Consider the following 21,954-nt stretch of genomic DNA (forward strand, 5'->3'; position numbering starts at 1 on the left):
ACACTTATTCTGAAGCGCTAAGCATCATGTCCAATTTATGACCCCAAGGAGCCACAGGAGCGAACAGAGTCATCACTTTATGGCAGCTCAGTACCATGGAGTTAGATGCCAGGAGACGTGACTCAGGAAAGGTGGTAAAATAATGGGACCTTGGTACCACAGTCACCATGTTATCAAGAGTCCCCAGAGGCTGCCACAGGGCCACCTCCCCAGCTTCCTGCAGTGGCCTGTGTCCCACCATTCAAAGCAAGTCATACCTCTGAGAGCCCGCAGCCATTGGTAACAAGACAGTTCCTGAAAGTCTGTGCTCAGCATGTCCTATCTGAGTATGCATCTCTCTGTGAGACACTTGCAGCACCACTGTGACCCAAACCCCGTTTTCTTTTCAGATCTGGTACTCCAAGACTCCCCTGGGTCAAAAGAGAGCCTTGGCACTGATGGGACCAGGCGCAGAAAAGGAGAAGGATAAAGAGAAGGCCAAGAAAGGGGAAAAGGATAAAAAGAAGAAGAAAAAGAAGTAATGGCTCCTGAGGGGCAGACCCATGTTCCTGAGCAGGCAGCAAAGGTCCCAAAATCTCAGGAGAGCCTGCGCTTGCTCCCTTGGGAAGAGGGGCATCACTTGAGTGGTTTCTCTATAACAATTGTTTGTAGACTTTGTCATTGTCATAGTTTAGGCCAAGTGGAATTCACTCAGCCATACTGCTTGGCCTGTGGGGTCTGTGTGCCCCAACTAATGGCCTCTAACTTACCCAAGAGTTCAGCAGACAGCGAGGATGTGGTGATCCATCGCCCTTTCTCCTCAACCACCCACGTGCACCATGGAGTACAGTGACCTGCTTTGATAAGTTAGTGGCCCTGTTTTCTAGGAAGAAATAAAGTCTGTTTTCTCAGAACTCACTTCATCCTTTTAGTCACTGCAAGTAAAGGCAAAAGGTCTATGAACATGATCCATTTCCATCGTCAGACACATATGAGGAGAAAAGTCAACAATAACACCACCAAGCTAACATGGAGGGAGCTAAGGGTGGACACAGAAGATGCCACTGAATCTTCCTGCCTTCTGCTTGGGAGAAGCAGGACCAGGATTGATGAGGGGCATGAAGCAGAGGGAAGAAGGCAAAAGGAGGGATAGAGGAGTGAGAGGAAGGGCTCCAAGATGGAGCTGTGAGACAGGAAAGGCTGGGGGTTGGGAGAAGAAAGAATCTACCTTTTCCTGAATGGTGAGTTCCCTGGGCACTAGGAGGACTTAGGGCTCCCACAATGATCTCTGAATGTGGCTGAGGCCCACAGTGCTTCTCTCCTGCACTGTCCCTTTCCAGATGGGCTGGGTCTCAGGGCCCTGCAGTTGTGTATATATAGGGACCAGACAAATTGGGATGGGAAAGAGCTGGTCACAGGCCCACAGGCTTTGTGCTTTCCACGTGGTCAGGCATCCTCCTATGCCAACCACTATCCATGAAATGCCTCATGCCTAAGGAACCTCCATTCCTCAGGCTATGGACTGTCAGGCCAGACCACAGAATAACCTGAGAGATGAACAGACACCACCCACCCACCAGAAAAGCACCACCCACCACACTCCCCAGCATTCTTTTTCAATCTCTTCATGGAAGACCTGGGTAGTGGCCTAGGAAGAGAAGCTCTGGGTCCCAGGAGTTAGGGTTCATTGTAAGATAGTGGGGGGTTAATATAGACATGACAGCTGGGCTAGACACAGGTGCCAGCAGGCATGTAGGGGTCCAGCCTGCCAAAAGGACCCACTCTAACGGTGAAAACAGGAGCCAGAGGGCACCTTGTGGGTCAGAGCAGAGATTCACCAGGGGAGATGACTGCAGCTGCACTTTCAGGCACCGCCCCCCCCCCCCCCCCAGCGTGAGGTCCTGCGTTTGGTCCTGGTGGCTTACAGCATCTCTGGGCCCAAGCAATTCAGGTCCCAATCCCTGAGCCAGAGCACTGCTCTCTGGACCAAGCACCCCCAGATTGAGGCTCAGGGCCCCTGAACACTGCTGGGGGTGATTCCCCAAAAGAAGCAAGGTATCACAGGGGGGGTCACAGGCTTGTGACCTCTGCCCCATCATTCAGCTTTTTCTCACAGCTCACTTCCTGCCCTTTCGAAACTGGGTCTCCAGGGGTCCCTGTTTCATGTTACTAAGAATCCTCAGATGATTCTCCCTGCAGACAGCACCCCCATGGTTATCCTTTCGTGGGTCACTGCCACATCCACACTAGCCCAACAAAGCATGTTAGTCTATACCACAGCCTGTGACTGTGTGTGCCACAGAGGTGGACAGCCCCCCCCATATTCTCACCTCCATGTTCCCACACCCACATTCCCACTTCATGTGCACACCCCAATCCTACTCTCCTCCTCTTTGTCCTCACTGCAGGATGAAGCTAATGTGTCCCCATGGCACAGAAAATGTAATCAGTGCTGTTTGCTTCAATTGCCCCTTTCAGGGACCTGCCACATCACAGGGATGCCAGCCCTACTCTGGAAAGATATCATGACCCCCCACTACACACTGATACATTGTCTTTTTGTTATAGGTATGAAAAGGATAAGCACTTCTGCCTGGTGAATTCCTGGAGCTGGGATCCACAGGGTAGTGTAGAATTAGAATCTGGGGTAGGAGCTAGAGAGATAGCACAGCGGTAGGGCAATTGCCTTGCACGCGGCTGACCCAGGACCAACCTGGGTTCAATCCCTGGCGTTCTATATGGTCTCCTGAACCTGCCAGGAACGATTTCTGAGTGCAGAGCCAGGAATAACCCCCTGAGCACTGCCAGGTGTGGCCCAAATACTCCAAAAAAAATCTGTCTGGAGTCATATAATACAGAGAATTAAGGTGCTTGTCTTGTATGTGGTCAACCTGGGTTTGAATTCCTACCCCATCGAAGGTTCTCTGAGGATCAACAGGAGTGATGGCTGAGCACAGAGCCAGGAATAAGCCCTGAGCACTGCCGGATATGACCCAAAACCTTAAATATGCGGGAGGGATTAGCATTTGTGGGGTGCATATCTGGGAGTCAGAATTTGTAGGACTCATTCCTACAACTCGGGTAGAATTTCTGTGCATCATCCATCTGGGTAGGACAAGCCAGACTGTCCTAGAAAGGGATACCTAGAAAGGCCCTTCCTGAAGGAGAAACCCGCTTGCTGCCCACAGGGCCTAGCAGTCTACACAGAAGTCCCCACATGAAAGGGGGCCACAGTGCCTCCCACTTTCTCTAAGCAAGCAGTGCAGAAGGGCAGACAGCTGCCCCTATAGGGAAGGAAGTGAAGTTGGCAGGCAGTGAGGTCACCTCTTCCACTCTTCAGCTAGGCCAGAGCTATTCCTGGGCTATCACATGGCAGTTTGCTCCTCTTGAGTGTGCTCGGAAGTGAAGGGGACAGTAATTAACCTCATTAACCCTCATTAAGGCAGTTTCCCTGCACCGGAATCTGATTCCCATGGAACCAAAGCACGAGCGCCTCTGACTCACCAGCACGGAGCAGAGAGGTCAGGTCTGGAATTGGGGACTCCGAAGCCACAGGCCATGCTTGAGTGCTCCTTCCCCAAAAGTGCCCCTCCCAAATGTGTGCACACAATCAACCCCATGGCAGCCTCTGCTTCAGAGACACCCAAATTATCCCCACCATGCCCAGGTCACAGGGACCAAGCTGTGAGGAACAACTGCTTTAGAGGGTCACTCTGGAGAGGCAGGGGTGGTACATAGCAGAAAACTAGTGCCCAGAAGCCAGCTAGGATTCATGAGGAGATATAACCAGTGTGTTTGCTGCAGACAATTTCCTATTCCAGTTTATTCCACAACCTGGTTACAAGGTACTGAGGTCCCATCCCCTCTGCAGGTTCATTGGGGAATATGCCTCAGAAGGAATTTCCTTTTTTTGTTGTTGTTGTTGTCTTTTCTGTGGGGGGGGAACACCCTGTGAAGCTCAGGGGTTACTCCTGGCTATGTGCTTAGAAATCACTTCTGGCTTAGGGGACCATATGGGATGCTGGGGGATCAAACCGCAGTCCATCCTAGGTTAGCATGTACAAGGCAAATGCCCTACTGCAGGGATGGCGAACATGCGGCTCTCGGCCAAAATGAATGTGGCTCTTTGGCTCTTATAATGATTTTGTATACTGTGGCTCTTTGCCAAGTTTGGATTTTGTTCTGCTGCTCTGAGGAGGGACCTCTGAGGAGAGATCTCCGAGCGCGTCATCCCGTCTCCCATCCCTCGGAAACAACTGCACGGGTCAGCGAGCAGGGGACCCGTGGGTCATATGTTGTGTCACATCTTGCCGTGAGTTATTAGTGTGGAAGACACAGCACACCCTCACCATCACTGCAGGATTTTTACCCTCACTCAAAATGGCAAAATGCAATATGTGTTTGATATATTATTGTTAAAATTAGATGCTTTTGTGTGTGTGTTTGTTTTGGCAGGTCACTGCGTGGTGTGGCTCTCTGACTCTCACAGTTTAAAATTTTGGCTCTTTGTGTCAAACTTGTTCACCACCCCTGCCCAGCTGCTTGTGCCACTGCTCCGGCCCCAGGAATTTCCTATTTTTATCTCAACTGCCATCCTAGAGGCAAACAGCCCCTTGTTTGGCTGAATGGATCACAATCAATCCTGTGTGCTCAGCCTGAGTTTAATCCCGGAGCCAGTTATTTATGCTTTTTCTCCATGCTCTTGATTCGTCTCATTGGCCCATCTACATTTTTATTAGACTTTTCAAAGCATCAGCTTTTGTCATTTTTCTTTTCTAAGCATTTCTGCCCTTGGTCGCTTTTTTCCTTCCACACTTCTTAAGGTTAAATCTGCTCTTCTTTCTGTAGGTGTGTGGGCACAATTAGCTCAGAGATTTTGAGTCTGTTCTTTTCCCTTTCAAGTGGATGTATTTGGAACTGTACATCTCCCACTGAAATCCTCTCTCTGATCACTTACCAAGTCTAAGAAGCCATTTGCCGAGTGAATTCTGATTTACCTTTCGTAGGTTTTCAGTGACCTTTGATCTCTTAATGTTGATGAATGTTGATGAATAAGAACAAACTTCTAGGAGGGAGGGGAAAAAAAAGAACAAACTTCTAGCAGAGTACAGGGAAAGGAGAGGACAGAAGGCACCACTTTAGTTGGATGTCAGTTCACTTAAACTAGCAGTTTGGGAGCCCAAGAAATGGTAGCTGTGGTTAAGCATTAAGCTTGCAGCCCATTGACTCAGTCCATAATCCCCCATACCACATATGATCCCCCAAACACCATCAGGGGTCACTCCTGAGCATGAGCCATCGTTAGCCCCCAAGCACCATTTTGTGGGCACAAAAAAAAAATAAGAAATAAAATTTAAGAATTAATTCTCGACTCAGAGAGATAGTACAAGGTAGATAAGCTTCTTGCCATGAGTGCAGCCAACCCCAATTTGATCCCTAGTGTTGCATTTGGCTCCCCAAAGTGCTTGACTAATCCCTGAGAGAAGAGCCAGGAGTAAGTCTTGAACAGGACTGAGTGTGGCCCAAACACCAAAAATTAAAAGCAAATCTCTATTGTTTTTTATTTCCAGCAGCTCCAGGGGGTTTATGATGCCCAGAGATACCATCAGAAAGTGGGGGTCACACACTGCTCTATCTTCAGAGCAAACTGGATAGTCTTTGAGCATGAGAATGCTAATTTTCATTGTTGCTCTCTCTCTCTCTTTCCTTCTCATTTTTCAGGATGTTACCTTTTCCATTCAAATAAGATCTATTGCCAAAAGCAAGGCCAACCATCAATTAAAACCAATGAAATGGTTTCTGAAGCCAGAGACTCAGGCAACTTTCACAGCAGGCATGGTGTCGTTCACATGGCAATTGCCTTCAAAGTTTCCCAGCACATAAGATGCAGCAAAGCAGCTTTTACCTGCTGTCAGTCGGCCATGAGTCTCCCCATAGCCCCTCGCCTCTGTCCCCAGGGAGCACATCTGGACTTGGATGGCCCAGGTTTAAGCAAAGCACAGGATAAGCAGAAAAATACTTCCTGGCATTTTAAAACCCCGACTGATGTTGGGAAGAAGCGCCCACAAACAAGCCTGCTGTCCTGAGTGGGGCACCACCAAATATGAAACCTTGTTGTGTCACAATTCAATTCACGGGACCCCAACAGTGTCCCAGCTAATCAGCCCTTCCTTCAAGCCTCTTGTCACTCTAATGTCTGTGACTTAGAGTATTTCGGCTTAGCTTGTCCTAAAGATGAAACATGAGGTGCTCAGATGGAAGCCCATAAAACCCTGTCCCTCAATCTCAGCTAGACCAGCTTGTCAGGCCCTTTGGCCAGGGACACCAATGTTTGCCTGCCTGTGACTACCATCTCCTACCTGCTTGGCCATCAGGCTCCCAGGATACCCCCACCCTGAAAAATGAAGGTGTTTGAGGTGCAAAGAGGCCAGTTATTTTTTAAATCCAGTTGGAGTATGGGGAGGCTGGAGCAAGCAACCAGTCTTTAGCAAGAAGGTCAGAAGGGAGGCTCACGAGGAGGGTCAGGTGCCAGGCAGAGCCACACCCATGCTACAGAGACCTGACCCTGGGAGAGGGGAAGCAGAGAACAAGATGCCTTGCAGATTCTAGTTTCACCCAGAGTTGGTTTGCCAAGGGGTGTGGTTACCTTCACCAATACCAGTGTCATGAGATGCCAGAACCCTGGGTTCTGCTGAGCACCTGGATTTCCTCAGGGGTCTGCCAGCCCCCCAAGAACTATCCTCTCCCTCACCTCACAGGGAACCATACTGCACTCAGATAAGCGCGTCCATGCCCAGTGGAAGAGACTCGATCAGGATTCAGAGACAATGCTGTCCAATTTGTGAGGATCTTCCAACGGATAGTTAGGCCACCGCCCCGAGCTCCCTTTATCCCAGACAGCTAGCCTCGGACTTCCCAGGGCTCCTGAAGGCAAATTTAATCACATGCTCCCCAACGAGGCATCCCAAAGACCCTCGCTTCCCTTTTGAGGGTTATTTATCGGGCGCACAATGCCCACGATCTGCGGCATTAGTTCCTCTCTTCGCCTGGCAGCAGAGCTGAGCACTTTGGAACTGCCGGGAGCAAATTAGAATGCACCCCGCCGGGCCCTTTTGTGGCCCAGCCCTTCAAAGGGGGAGCCTGGCTGGCCCTCTGAAAGCCCAGGGCCCACTGGAGTCATTCGCAACTCTCTACCCCAAGTTGGTCTTGCAAATTATTTCTGCCCTATGCAGAGTCTTTATCTCCCTCCTGGCATCATGCCACTTTGAATCCTGCATATAATACATAGGCACACAAACACGGGCGGGGCGTGCATTAAACACAACACGGTGGAGAGCTGGTGGAAAGAGGCTCTGAAAGTTTCCATTGGTCCCTAAAAGCAGGTGGTAGAAAGCGGGGCTCCCCAAGAAGAACTTGGGGGCCGCCCCAACCAGCCTGCAAACGCTCCACATGGAGACTTGGGCCACAAAGGGGTTGGATCACCCCCATATCCACCTGTGTATGGGATGTGGAGAAAGGGGGCTAAGGATGCTCTTCATCAGACAAGCCATTTTCAGGGTGTGGAGCCCTCATCAATAAATCAATGAGCCACCAATGAGCTTGGTGCTGGCACATCAGCACGTAGGGTCCATTGTCCAAGAAGGGGCATGTCCCACTGTGCTACCTGGCCCCTCAACATACCCCAGGCTACAGTATTAACAAGTGACACTTGTCATCCTGCCAGATGGCCTGTTAATTGCCAACATTCCTTCCCAGGATTTGATGAATCTGCTGAAAGGATTCTCAGAACTCAGGAAAGCAAAAGTGTTTTTGCTCACAGAATCACTGATTTATTGCCACAAAGGGAAGGAAAGTGCCCTTCCCCTTCCCCATATCCTATTCCACCTTTCCCTGCATCTTCACTGGTCTCTCCGGCCCATGCCCCTCTAGCAGGGGCAATATATGGGTTCATTTATGGGCGATGGGCCCATTCATTGGTTGTCCCATCTCCAGCCCAGCCCCGGCCCTCCTGGAAGGAGACCGGAAGTACTCGCATCCTCAGGGCTTCTGGTATGGCCTGATTGACTGGCCAGGAGATACTTGTATGCATGTGGCCTGAGTAGAGCTCAGAATCGGGACTATGAGCAAAGCAGAGAGGCTGGACACTAAGACACCTACAGGTGAGACCTCGGTGAGGAGGTGCAATGAGCAGAGGCATGTTTCTTCCCAGTCCCCAGACTGCAGGATTGCTGGGACCCAGGTCTGTTTTACCTTTGCTTTCTGGGATCAGCCAGCTCCTAGGTGACAACTGGACCATGAAGGTCCCTGTCCTGCCTCGACCTGGCCTGTCTGCAGACAGGGCACAGGTTTGCTGCAATTGCCAGGCTGCCCTGAGAGGCATCCAGCCGCATCCTGGTAGTCACCCCCAGAGATGGATGACTCCTGAGGCAATGCTTTTCCAGTGGCCAAGGTCCCTCTCCCAGTGTTCACCTGACCCTGTGCTCAAAGTCTTCATCCCTGAAGGGGACAAGAATTTGTTTTCTTCCCAAGGAGCTCCTGGAGAGTTTGAGGAAGAGGTGGGCTAACCTGGCACCTGCCCCCGATAGTGTGGGGCAAGGGCAGTGTCCTGGTATAGGTGTGTGTCTAGCACACACTGCAGTCCCAACTCTGCTGCTGCAGAATCCATCTCTGCAGTAATGGACAGGCCAGGGGAGGTGACTCCGGAGTCAGTGCCAGAGTTACAGAGTTACAGTGAGGACCATCTTTTGGGGAATGCCCGGACAACCTTGCCACCTTGAGACCCACTTCCCAGTGAGCAAAGCAGACATCCAGGAACCTCAACTTCCCCTGACCCAGAGCAAGAGGAAAAGTTTGCCACCTTGAGACCCACTTCCCAGTGAGCAAAGCAGACATCCAGGAACCTCAACTTCCCCTGACCCAGAGCAAGAGGAAAAGTTTCAGGGGAGGCAGAAGCTCCTGGACCCCTTTCAGTCCCCTGAATTCACTGGTAGAAGGAGCATGTACACACACAGACATACATGTGCCCAAATGTATTGAAATGTGTGTGCACATACTTACATGATGGGGCATGTATTATTTGGAACCATGAACCCCTAAACCTTCCTCTGCCTCTGGGAAGAGGCGCTGGGGCCCAAGGGATGGAGCAGTTGCTTTTGCAAAGCCTCCCATCTGGCCTCTGCATACCTGTGCCATGAAGTCTGTTCTGGATGTATTGGAGTCAGACAGAACACAGGGACCCAAGTTTATTGTGGTCAATAAAACCTTCCCAAAAGCATGTTTCTGAGACAAACTGGGGCCCTAAGGCTTTCCCCTACCTCCTTATGAGGCCAATAAACTCTCTGGTTCCTGCAAGTCAGATGGTTTCTCCCTTTACATTTTCCAGGCCAGGGCCTAGGGGAGGGTATAGAAATCACAAAAATGGTCCCCAAGACCACTAGGACAAGGATAGCTGGAATTGATCACTCTGCACAAGAACTAGGTGCTGAAAGGAGGTAAAGTGATATGCAGTAACAATATTGCAAGCCACAATGTCTAAAGGGGGAAAAGGAGAGTGTAAGAAGGAAAATTCTGCCCCAGAGTCAAGCAGGGGGAGTATGAGAGAGAAACTGGGGACATTGGTGGCGAGAAATATGCACTGATGAACGGTCTGGGACATTGTATGACTGAAACTCAATCCTGAATAACTTTGTAACTGTATCTCAGGGTGATTCAATTAAAGAATTTATTTATAAAAATAAAATAAAATGATCTCTGAGACCAGGGCAGGAGTGAATACAGCTTCACTGCAGAACAAAGAAGCGAATGTCAAAGAGCCAGAAGATGTTCTTTGGAAACCTCTGCAAAGTTGGGGGTTGTTTAGACAATCAGGAAAGAATCAGCAGGAGGGAGGGAGGAAGAGACAGGCGGTTATCAGGCCCTCTGCCTGGGAGGGAAGAATATTCCAGACTGTCTTTACAAAACCTGGAATGAAACTTATGTTCTCAGGGCCCCTGGTAGAGCCTGTGGGACTTCCTCTTTCACTGTTTCTCTGTCTTTCTCTCCCCTCTCTCTCTCCTCCAGCAGCTCTTTCTGCATGACTCTGTTTGCTGCCAGCACCTCCAGTCATGAGCACCCCACCCTCATATGGATGAGATTAGAGGGATCATGCAAACCGAACATGTCTACCCCAGATTGCCTGCCCACTCTATTCTGGGTGTTCTGGGAATGAAACATGTGGGTGAGTCCATACACACTTGAGGTGGTTTCTTCTTTGAGAAAGAGGCTGAGCCGCTACCAACACCACCACCACCACCACCACAACCATCACCATCCCCTGAGTTGGGCAGGCACCACTTTCACCCTTGGCTGCAGTGGGGACCCAGTGACCTTCATCATGTGCTCCCCATGGGCTTCCAGGTTTCAGCAGCTCCCAACACCAAGATACATCCAACTTTATGTCACATGCTTTTTGCCCCACTCACTGACCCCACAGAGGGTTCCCCGGTCCTCCACCTCAGTTTCCTCCTTCCTTTCCTTCCTGGTCTTCTTGTTCCAGATACCCAGCCCTTCACTTCTCAGTATTGAGAAGCTCCTTGTGTAATATTGAGGTTGGTTAATGCAATAAAGGTGCTTCCAGCTGGATTCTCTGACATCACCCTCTACCTACATCTTCTGATTCTATTCTGGAGCCTCAGGAACCTCAAAGTGCTCATGGGAGCCATGGGAGGATGGAGTGACAGGGGCTAAAGAAGGTGGCTGAAGAGTCCACACTCTGTAGGAGATTGGTTGAGGTTTGATTCCCACTGAACTCCCAGTCAGGAAAGGCAGTTCCCATTCCTCTTCGATTAGGACAGGAGGAACAGTTCCAGTTGTAGAGATCCACAGGAAATAATTCACTCAGTGAAGAGGTACAAGAATGGGTTCAAGAAATCCAGTACTCAAGCAAGGAATTCAAATCACCCAAGCTTTCTGCTTTTAAGATGGAGTGCAGCTCAGTGGAAGAAGACCGAAAATGAGCCAAGTATCCCTTACCAAGTAAGGGATAATCCTATCACCAGATCACATCCTAGGGTGGAGTACAATTCTTGATTAGGGTAGGCTCAGGAACCCAACAGGTGGCAACTGACTTTTGGTCCCATTTAATATGGCCACAGCAAATATATTGTAACTCCCCTTCTTAGACCTCTGACCTCATGACACTTCCAGAAATACCATAGATGGCATAGAAAGGTTGAGGTGGTGGGTCCTTGCAGAGAAATCTCTACCATTGTGGCTGATCTTTCTTTTTTTTTTTTTTTTTTTTTTGTTTTTGGGCCACACCCGGTAACGCTCAGGGGTTACTCCTGGCTATGCGCTCAGAAGTCGCTCCTGGCTTGGGGGACCATATGGGATGCCGGGGGATCGAACTGCGGTCCGTCCAAGGCTAGCGCAGGCAAGGCAGGCACCTTACCTCTTGCGCCACCGCCCGGCCCCATGTGGCTGATCTTTCTTGGCAAAACCTTCCTCCCTCCTAAATATTCATTCTTTCCAATCAATTATCACCTGGACTGTTGCAAAACCTCAGAAGTGTCTCCCTCACTCTACCTGGCCCCTTTCACCATAATCTCAGCTGATGGTCACTATAGCTCTCCTTCTACCCCTGCAGATAGCCCAGTGTTCTTTGTGTAACCTTCAGGCCATCTGCCATGGTCTCACTGCACACTACCTTCTGGCATATCCCTTATCCAGGGCCTTTGTACCTGCTGTACTGTTTACCTTCCTCTTGGAATGCTCTTCCTTCCATAGATACTCTCTCCCTCTCTTCCCTGGTCCTTGCCTTTGACTTACTTCATTGAGAACATTGTTTAGACTTGAGATCCATCATCTCATTGTCTTGCTGACCATGCCAGAGAGCCATGGAAGGAGAGATTTTTTGTCATTATATTGCTTCTTTTCCTTCCTCTCTGACAGCATAAGGGAATGGCCTAGACTAGACAAGTGCATAGGAGACCTGAGAGCCTCCATGATTGCTTGGTTGAACCCAAGGCTGATGATTCCAACTTAACAGCAGTGAGTGCGGACTCAGACCTGGTACCTTCTGAGGTTCTGAGAAGTTGCAGGGAGAGTGCATTATTTTTTCTATGGGCACACACTCCTATCCCCCCTGAAATAAGGTTGCCAGACAAGCACACAGACACAGACCATTACTGCGTGTGACAATTCTCTCCATGGCCATTGCAATAGCTCTGCAGACCCACCCTTTCTGCAACAATTGGGCCACTCTTTGACATTTATGAAGCCAGCATTCCCATGGTCCTATGCTCCCTCCCACCCAACCCTCTGCCAGCCCTGCCAGCCCTCCCTTACTCAGAAACTCAGAAACACCCTGGAGATGTGCTAGTGGATAGGATACCCTCCTCCTTGGCTATGACATATTTTTGTTTGTTTTTATTTTGGAGCCACACCCAGATGTACTCAGGGCTTACTCCTAGCTCTACACTCAAGGTAGAACTTGGGGGATCATACAGGGTACAAAGCAAGAGCCCTCTTCACTAAATAATTATTTTGACCCCTAAGACATCTTTTGTGATGGGTTTGATGCTGGTAATCCTATTTGGTTATCCTGAGCTTCCAATTTACTCTCCACAGGAAGCCTCTGGTGGTTGCCAACCTCCACCCCAGTGTCCCTTGCAGGCAGAAGATGTGGGGAGGGCTCTTGGGAACTAAACTAAGAAGAATCAATGACAGCCTTGGAATACCCAGCACTGCTGAAAGGGCATACTCTGTAGGAGGCAGGAATGGGTGGGGATAAGATGCCCAGGGAGGGTCCCCGGAGTTGAGTTGTCGCAAGTTTGGCTCCCTCAGATCACCCCTCCCCTACTCTTCCCTCTCACCACCAGCAGAGAGGGGGCTTGGAGCCAGAATACATTTGAATGGCAAAATAATTTATGCTTAATTAGGGTGCTGGATTTAAAATTAGAACTTTAAATGCATAATCACATGGATTGTTTAATCTCATTGTTTTGCCACTCATTAGCTCTTCTCATGTCTGGATCACTGGGGCCTTCTCCTGGTCCTCTTTTTTTCTCTTCTTTCTAGAAACTGTTCTAAATTGCTCTTCCTGAATGTCCCTCTAGTCTTGTCACAAGCTGCTCCCTCCCAGGACCCTGAGCGATGGCTGCCATATCTGGGCAGACATGAGGCTATTAGCACTATGTCCCTTTCATCATGCGCTGACCACACCCCACCTTCCATTTCTGGATCTGGAACTGCTCAACTGTGTTTCTCCCACAGGGAGGTGACCTTTCTAGCTCCCCAAGTCATACTCTACCTTAAAATTCAACCCAAAAGCCATGGCCTGATGGATATTTGGGGCAAGAAGTCCTCTCCCGCCACCATTGGCACTTCCAGGTTAGGGTTCCAGTTCCTCACCATATGTGGTCACCTCCCTACTTTCCTAGGCTCAGTGACCCTAGAATCAGGAGCTTTGTTCTCATTTCTTGTCCAGTACAGGGACCCCCTTTTGGACTTGAGATAACTGAAAAATAAGATAGACACTGGCTTGACCTTGTGAGTCATCTGACAAAAACAGCCACAAAGCCCTGAAAACAAGAAACCCTTTCTCTCCCCAGTGTGGATGCTGCTAGAATTCATAGGATCTTAATGCCACTCAGCAGCTTTCTCACTATTTCCTAATCCAGTCTTGCTCCTCTATGCCACAGCAGAAAGCTCTAGTGTCAATTGGGGAGTTCAACATTCTACCTAATCTCTCCTCCCCTGTCTACCCACAAGCCTTTGCTCTCATCTCACCCAGTGGAAAGAGATCATGAACCCCCTCTCTCACTTTTATCTTGATCTGTCCATGCTCCTCTCCCCTGCCCCATCCCTGGCATCAGGTCCATCTCAGCTCTGGTTGGAGGTCAGATGAGCTCACTGGAACTCCCCCTTACCATTCTTCTGCCCCATGTCTGTTGCTTCTTGCAGCACAGCTTCCAGTCCTCCTGTATGTCTTAGCCCACCCACATGCTTCAGTGTCTGAGGCAATCTCACTTCTTTCAGGGCATCCATTGGCTGATTCAACATTATTTCTGTGAAATAACTTCTATCTTCGAAAGTAAACTTTAGCCATTGGATAAGATTAGCTGCCTCAGGATGTGTGTATGGGCAGAAGAAAGAATAACCTCGTCTAATAAGGACCTGAATAAAACTATAAACAAAAACCCATCAGGGAGGATTGGTTGATCTGGACATTAGGTTTGAAATGTCACTGCAGCTGTCCTTGAGAGGAATGTCAGCCTAGCCTGTCCATGGCCCAAGGAGCAGCTCAGTTGAGACAGCAGGGAACTGAGTTGAGTAGATCTCAACTCTGGCTGGTTGAGTTGGGTCCTTGATGTGCAGTTCTCAGCATAGAATTCTCTGTCTCTCTCTCTGTCTCTGTCTCTGTCTCTCTCTGTCTCTCTGTCTCTCTCTCTCTCTCCTTGGCTTCTCTTAGGGTTCAACTTGAGAACCACATATCCAGGACCACTGCTGATATTTCTTTTTTTTTTTTTTTTTTTTTTTTTTTTTTTTGTTTTTGGGTCACACCAGGCAGTGCTCAGGGGTTATTCCTGGCTCCAGGTTCAGAAATTGCTCCTGGCAGGCACGGGGGACCATATGGGACGCCGGGATTCGAACCGATGACCTCCTGCATGAAAGGCAAACGCTTTACCTCCATGCTATCTCTCCGGCCCCGATATTTCTTATAATAAATCTAGAATAATTGGTCAGGGCTAAATGGCACAGAACATGGGTAAGATCTTCAAGGCCCTCGGTTCAATCCTTGTCACTCTAGGGGTGACCCCTGACCCCTCAAGCATACTTGAGTGGCCTCTATTTGAAATTCTCAATAAATCAATCAATCCAGAAAACTGGTATGAGGACTCTACTGTCTCTACAGCTGGCTAAGGTACTCTTGAGCAGCAGCTTCTGGTGTGACGGTCTTGCCCCCATGTCTTTGGTATTGGTAGGTTAGAAGCCTCCTCCTTCAAAGTTGACTCCATCCCCCCTCAAATTTCTTCTCTTCACTTCTTTTTGGGATCTATTGATTCATCTGCCTGTGGGAGCCAAACCTGACTTTGGTGACCCCCAAATCTGTTCTCTACTCTTTCTACTTTCATCTACAACATCTGATATGTAGTCTCATGAGAATAGAGAAAGAAGAAAGCAGATCAGAAAAAAGAACAGAACGAAATGCAGCTTTTAGGTTCTTCAATAAGTACATGTTTGGGGGATTTGTTGTTCTTTTGTAAACATTGGTTTGTAGTATGCAGGGGCTTTGGGAAGTGACCTGTACTTTATCATAACCCCCAAAGGACAGGCCATTGCTGTCACATGTCCTCCCATTAGCTGCTGTGTCAACCGAGATGCTCCATAGACTGCCTGGGCTGGCAGTCCTCCCAAGGACAGCTGCAGTGATATTTCAGACCTAACATCCACCCAGGCTCTCTGAACCCTTCATCCAATCCCCAAACCTACCACTTCCACATTCAACCCTTCCAGAAGTGTGCCTTTCTCTCACTCATTTCTGTCACTCATTTTCTCTGTTCTTCTGGTGCATTTTCTTAAACTGACCTTTAGTTAGACATCATTATACACATGATCACTTTGTTGGAGAAAACTGAGAAAACACAGATAAAAAAAAAAAAAGTTCCACTCTCGATGCTAGCCTCTCTTAGCCTTGGCATATGACTGTCTCCTTTATGTAATTTCAGAATTGTATCCAGATATGAAATTGAGCTAGTTGATACCATTACAGATGTGCATGGCAATGCCCCTTTGCCTAGTCACCTCACTCAGCAACCACTTATTCAAAGCTTTGCCATGACATTATTTGGCATGAATTTGCATTTCTCTGAGTCACGGTGAAGTGAGCAGCAGGATTGCCCACAATTCAAGGCAACTTTACCTCCTTTATGGAAAGCTACTCAGTGTGTTTTTGGCTTTGGAAGCTTGGTGGTCAACTCATTGAGGACCAAGAATTCTTTCATAAAAACCATCATCCTGGGCCCGGAGAGATAGCACAGTGGCGTTTGCCTTGCAAGCAGCCGATCCAGGACCAAAGGTCGTTGGTTCGAATCCCGGTGTCCCATATGGTCCCCCGTGCCTGCCAGGAGCGATTTCTGAGCAGACAGCCAGGAGTGACCCCTGAGCACCGCTGGGTGTGGCCCAAAAAATAAAATAAAATAAAATAAAAACCATCATCCTTTGTCCTGCCTTTTAAACACATACACCTTCTACTTGTCCTTAGGTTTTGGGAATCTTGGCATATATATTTAAACTTATGTACATAGGCAAATCTACCTGCTAGGTTCCCTTGTTTTCATGCTCTTAGGATCCTTCTTCATCCCAAGACTAGATTCCGTTCCTCTTTAGTGTTTATGGGATCTCACTTTCTTTTTAATAGGTAGCAATCATTCTGCATTTATTTTGGTGTGTAATAGGGCAAAGTTTAAGGTTGATTTTTCCATGCCTTGAAAGCCCCTCTCTTCCTAAATATTTTGATGTCATTGCTCCCCTGTGCCATCCCCAAATCTGTTCTCCATCGCATCCCTTGCTGCAGTTGCACTTGAAAAATTGCAAAGCAATAGAGACAAGGGCTAGGAGGATCTGTCCATGGTAGGAAGCTTGCCACAAAAAGTGGGGGAGTGCAGGCAGAGCAGAGAAAGGACCACTATTCCAACAATGATAGTTGGAAATGATCACTCTAGACAAGAACTAGGTGCTGAAAGGAAATAAAGTGATAGACATAAAACCCCTTAATTAACAATATTGCAAGCCACAAAGTCTAAAAGGAAAATAAGGAAGAAAGAGAGAGAAAAAAAGGAAGGGAATAAAATGTCTGTCAGAGGCAGACAGGGAAGAGGGGAGGGAAACTGGGGGCATTGATGGCAAAACGTGTACTGGTGAAGGAATGGGTGTGGGACATTATATGAATAATTCAATCATGAACAACTTTGTAGCTATGGATCTCACATGATTCAGTCAAAGAATTTATTTTATTAATAAAGAAGAAAGAATCACAAGCAAGTAGAATCCCAGAAGTTACCCTGACCTTGTGCTTCTATGAGCTCACACTTTGACCTGGCTTCCACAAGTTGCACACCTTGCTGGGATGTGTGTGCATTCCTTGCTGGGTGCATTTTATTGCCCCTCTGGGAGGCAGAATGGAGGAGGAGCCCCTCCAGATTATCTTTCAGTCTGACTTTCTACAGTAGGAGCCCGTTGGTCTGGGTGCTTCTGGACGGGTCAGTCTGAGTTGAAGGTGGGTGGAGACCAGAGGGTCAGAGCTGCCTAATCAGGGCTTGCTAGCAAGTTCCTCTGGCTCAGATCTAACACCATCTTCTTCCGCTGGCTTCCCAGTAATGAAGCTGACATCCTGTGCCCCGCTGTCTGATGCTTTCTTTCCATTGATTCCAGAGTGAAGCAGGAACCAGTGGCGACCGGGGGCTGGCCGGTTTTGTTCTTGAGCTGAGTAAAAATATCTCTTTACGCATGAAATATGAGGTTGGGTGTTGCTTTTAGAAAGATCATCTCTATCACGTAAGAAGTCTTTTGTTCTAGCGTACAACAAGGTTTTCCTGAGAAATTGATCTGAAATGGTCCAAAATGTTATGTGGCAGCAGAAGCACAAGAAAGAAAACCATGAGACATCAAAAGGAAGAATTGAGCCAAGCCCGATTAGTCTAAAGATGAGTTCATGCCAGCAAGCGCTCACACACACTCAGAGAGAGAAAGAGAGAGAGAGACTTAAATAAAAATTGATCTATACCCCCCTCGCAACCACCAAACAATCTGGAGCAAAGAAACTTGGAAAGAAGGTTGAGGAAATTGATAGAATCGCCAAGAAAGAGCACCCAAGGAGAAAGGCAGAAAAAGAAGCACCAAGCATCTAAAACAATTGGAAGACAAGAGTTAGAATAGTAACAAATCAGCCCCTATTAATTATAAGCCACTCTATAAGTCAGCCCCAAATCAAAAATCATCCTGGATGCTGATCACCTGAACTGACCAATCAAAGATAGAGAGCTGCATGGATATTTCAAAAGCAGGTTTAGCTGTGTGGCACAGAGCAGAAGCTCCTGTCATCAGGTCCCCTCTCTTCCTCATGAAAATAAGGTTGAAAAGCTAAGACTCCAGAAAATACAGGAACTGCTCTTTCAGGCAGGCAAGCTGTGGACACAAGGCCTTGGGATGCTCTCGGCATGAGAGAGGATGAGGCTGTGCCAGCAAGTAAGCTCAGATGGTGTTGAAGGTGGTGCAATGAAGTTGAAGGAAATCTCTGGGAAGTGAAATAGCAGAGAGGTCTTCTGAATGGTTCTCTTAGATGAGGAATGGTAATAACCGAATACAAAGCTGAGCAGGCACAATAAAACGGATCTTCTGTGAAAAATGCCATGCGAAGCCTGAGGGTTGGAGGGGCAAGATAAAGGGGTCATATGAAGGGTGACATTGGGACCCTCAAGTTGGGAAAAAGGCATATAGGTGTATAAATAAAGGCATGAAGCTACACCCCAAAATAAACCCACAGAAAGTCATTAACACTTGGTTGACCCCTGACTGTCAACCACAAATGTTTTCTTTGTCCAATAAACTATACCAAGGGCTGGTATGGTGGCGCTAGAGGTAAGACATCTGCTTTGCAAGTGCTAGCCCCTGACATCCCATATGGTCCCCCTATGCCAGGAGCAATTTCTGAGCGCATAGCCAGGAGTAACCCCTGAGTGTCAAATGGGTGTGGGCCAAAAGAAAAACAACAACAACAACAACAACAATAAACTCAGACCACATGATGTACTATTATTCTTTGAAGACATTGTTGGACTTTATTTGTCCATTTTTTACATCATCTTTCTGAAGTCACTCTCAGAATTGATGTCCTTCTGATTTCTGGAACAACAAATCTCACCAAGCCAAAGGCCCCTGGACTGGAAGGGTCTGTGGAGTTTACCCAGCAATTCATTGCCCCAATGAAGGTTTTAGATGGGACTGATTTGTACTGCCCATCGATTACCAGATTTTCTGAAACTCTTCTTTGAAGTCCTATGTTAACTCTTCATTGGGGGCTTTTTCCCAATTTCTTCTTTACCTTTGTTGTCATCGTCACTGTATTGGGGTCCTGTAGCGGTGACCACATAATTAATTATGTTCTTATTTTGGCAGTGTCCTGCTTCTGTGCTCAGAGGTTTCCATTGGCAGGGCTCAGAGGACCCAATGGAGTGCCAGGAATTGAATCAAGCGGGCTGGTCACAAAACAAGTATCTTGCCCTCTCTGCTAGATCTTTGGCCACTTTTGTTCTTATATTGAAACTTTTCTCAAACAACTTCAAGTTTTCTCATGGAAGATGTGGACAAAGTCCTTTCTCAATCCCCAAGGACTGAGAGCTCTTTCTGATACCCACACTAGAAGGCAGAGAAGGACACATCTAGTTCATGCCCACATGTGATCTTCAGGACACCACTTTGTCCTTGACACATCCACAAGTCACTCACACACGTCCAAGTATGGTTTTATCTTTGTGATGTCCTTCTTGAAGAGGATGGTCAGTGTACAAAACAATCTCAGCTTTAATTTTTTGTTTTGTTTGGGGCCACATCTGGAGGTGCGCAGAAGCTATGCTGTGCTCAAGAGTGGCCCCTGGCAGTACTTGGCAGAACCACATAACATTGGTCATGTGTGAACAAGGCAAGTAATTTCCCTCATGTACTATCTCTCCAGCGCTGAAATTTTGGTTTTTAGAGGCACTTGAAGAAAGTTGAATGCTGATATTCCATGTATTGATGTTGCTGAAATAGAAGCACACAGGTAGGGGTTGAATGACCTCGATTTATTTCTCTATAGATTCCAGAAGCAGAAAGTGCAAGGCAGAGGTGGTCACAGAGCTTGTGAGCACCATGGGGGAGAGGTCTCTATTCTTTGGATCTCTACAAGGATATGGACACTCAAAAACTAGAAGTCTCCAGCAACTTTGATCAGTTCCTGAAAGGCCTCCAAGACAATCCCTAAGGAGGGAATTGGTGGGACACACCTCAGCCCGTAAAGAGTGAATTTTGTGCCACTCCTTGCATCCTGTCTTGCTCTTTTGTCTCCTGATATTAGATGACCTTTCTGACTCCATCTTCAGCATTTGTTCCTTCTGTGCCCCCTCACCCCTTATTAACCCCTTGAGGTGCTGAGGATAATCAGGTACTGATCCATCCAAATCATTCTTTGCTATCCTGACATCTCTAGTCACTGAACTTTCGCTTTTTCTAATTGTTTAATTTCATTTTTTAATTTTTCTTAAAACTTCATTTATTGAGGGGTTGGAGCAATAGTGCATTTGCCTTGCATGTAGCTGACCTCCTCAATTTGATCCCCAGCATCCCATATGGTCCCCCAAGCCAGGAGTGGTTTCTGAGTGTATAGCCAGGAGTAACTCCTGAGCATCACCGGGTGTGGCCCAAAAACCAAAAAAAGAAAAAAAAACTTCATTGATTGATTAATTTATTGATTGGTTGCTGGGCCACCTCCGGTGGTGCTCAGGGGTTACTCCTGGCTCTGCACTCAGAAATCACCCCTGGCAGGCTGGGAATTCAACCGGGTCCCTTCCCAGGTCAGCTGCATGCAAGGCAAATGCCCTATCACTGTGCTATCTCTCTGGCCTTTGATTGTTTAATTTGAAACAATTAAATGGGGGTCTCCATCTCCTGTCCTTCCTTTTTCTTTGCAAACATGCTCTTGATGGAGGTTGTTTTCTCCTGGCAATGGGGCTGAGAAGGGTCCTTTGCTTTCTTTCAGCGCCTGTTTCAGAATAGCAACGTCCTTGAATGCAGCTTGGAGTTCCTGAGCAAGAAGAGGAAAATTGGGGGTGGAGAGTGGGGAGAGAATGAGAGCTGGAGAGTCCAGTGAGGAAGCCATTTGCTTTGCACACACCTGACCCAGGTTTATACCTCATACCTCATAAGGTCTCTTGAGTATGGCCAGGAATGATTCCTTCCTGACCACAGAAGCAGGAGTAAGCCCTGAGCACCACCAAATATTCCCCCCCCCACCAAAAAAAATCTAAGACAAAAATTGACAGGACAGGAGGATGGCCTGTCAGACTAAAGCAACCAGAAGCTGCTTGTCATGATTGCTCCAAACCCCCTCTGCCTCTCAAGGACAGGGGCGGGAAGGGCAAAGCAGAGGGGAGAGGGGGGAGGGGAGAGCTCTCTGGGATGAGGGGGCTTCTTCCTCCCCCAAATAATGACTCAGCCGGGGGGGGGGATGAAAAGGGGTGGAGCGCAGAGCAGAGTGGGCCATGGGGGGTCCCAGGAGCTAATCAAAAAGGGCAAGCTAAAGAAAGAGAAATTTAAAAGATTTCAGAGCCACGTGGAGAAATTCATGTTGCCTTAAATACAATTTGCGTTGGTTACATTTCAAGCCCTAATTTATACATAGCAGGGTTGATAAAGAATTGCATTATAAGAAAATTAGCCAGAATAATTAGCATAGTGCCTGTGCCACTGATTGGGCGCCCAGCAGATAGCTCGGTAATTAAGATCAGCGAGAACTCGAGTCTGGGGCTTCTTCACCGTCTTATTATCCGCCTCACAAGTGCTTCTTCTTCACCTCCCTTCTGATTTGAAGTCAGATGGTCACCTCTAATCAGTTCCCTTTCACCATTTTTAATAGCCGCACCCCGTCCCGACTGTCTTCCCTGCATCTCTGCCCTCCTTTCTCTGCGGCTGCAGGGCTCTACGGGGGACTTCCATGTTTGATATGTGAAAGCAAAGCTTTCCCCCTGGAAGTTCACCTTCAGCTGATCCTTTCGAATCTCATCACTGTCAGCTGAAAAAAATGAGCCAGAGACCAACCAGAGTCTGCCAGTTGGCCATGCATGAGAGTGGGAAGATCCATTCCTTAAGAGTTTCTTCCCCAGGGCAGAGCAGTGGTGCAAGCAGTAGGGCGTTTACCTTGCACGCAATAACCTAGGACAAACTGCAGTTTGATCCCTCGGT

General features: G+C 48.0%; 1 protein-coding gene across 1 annotated transcript in view; it reads left to right on the top strand.

Annotated features, from left to right (window-relative positions):
* The window catches only part of IQCA1 (IQ motif containing with AAA domain 1), a gene marked incomplete at its 5' end in the record, with an annotated part of 105,394 nt that extends 104,835 nt beyond the window's left edge, over positions 1 to 559 (top strand). The window contains one exon of the mRNA XM_049773654.1: positions 390 to 559. Coding sequence (XP_049629611.1) covers positions 390 to 521 — 132 coding nt within the window. The remainder of the gene's footprint in view (positions 1 to 389) is intronic.
* Positions 560 to 21,954: the final 21,395 nt, after the last annotated feature.

This window comes from Suncus etruscus, chromosome 5 (genome assembly GCF_024139225.1).
Source record: "Suncus etruscus isolate mSunEtr1 chromosome 5, mSunEtr1.pri.cur, whole genome shotgun sequence".
Lineage (NCBI taxonomy): Eukaryota > Metazoa > Chordata > Mammalia > Eulipotyphla > Soricidae > Suncus > Suncus etruscus.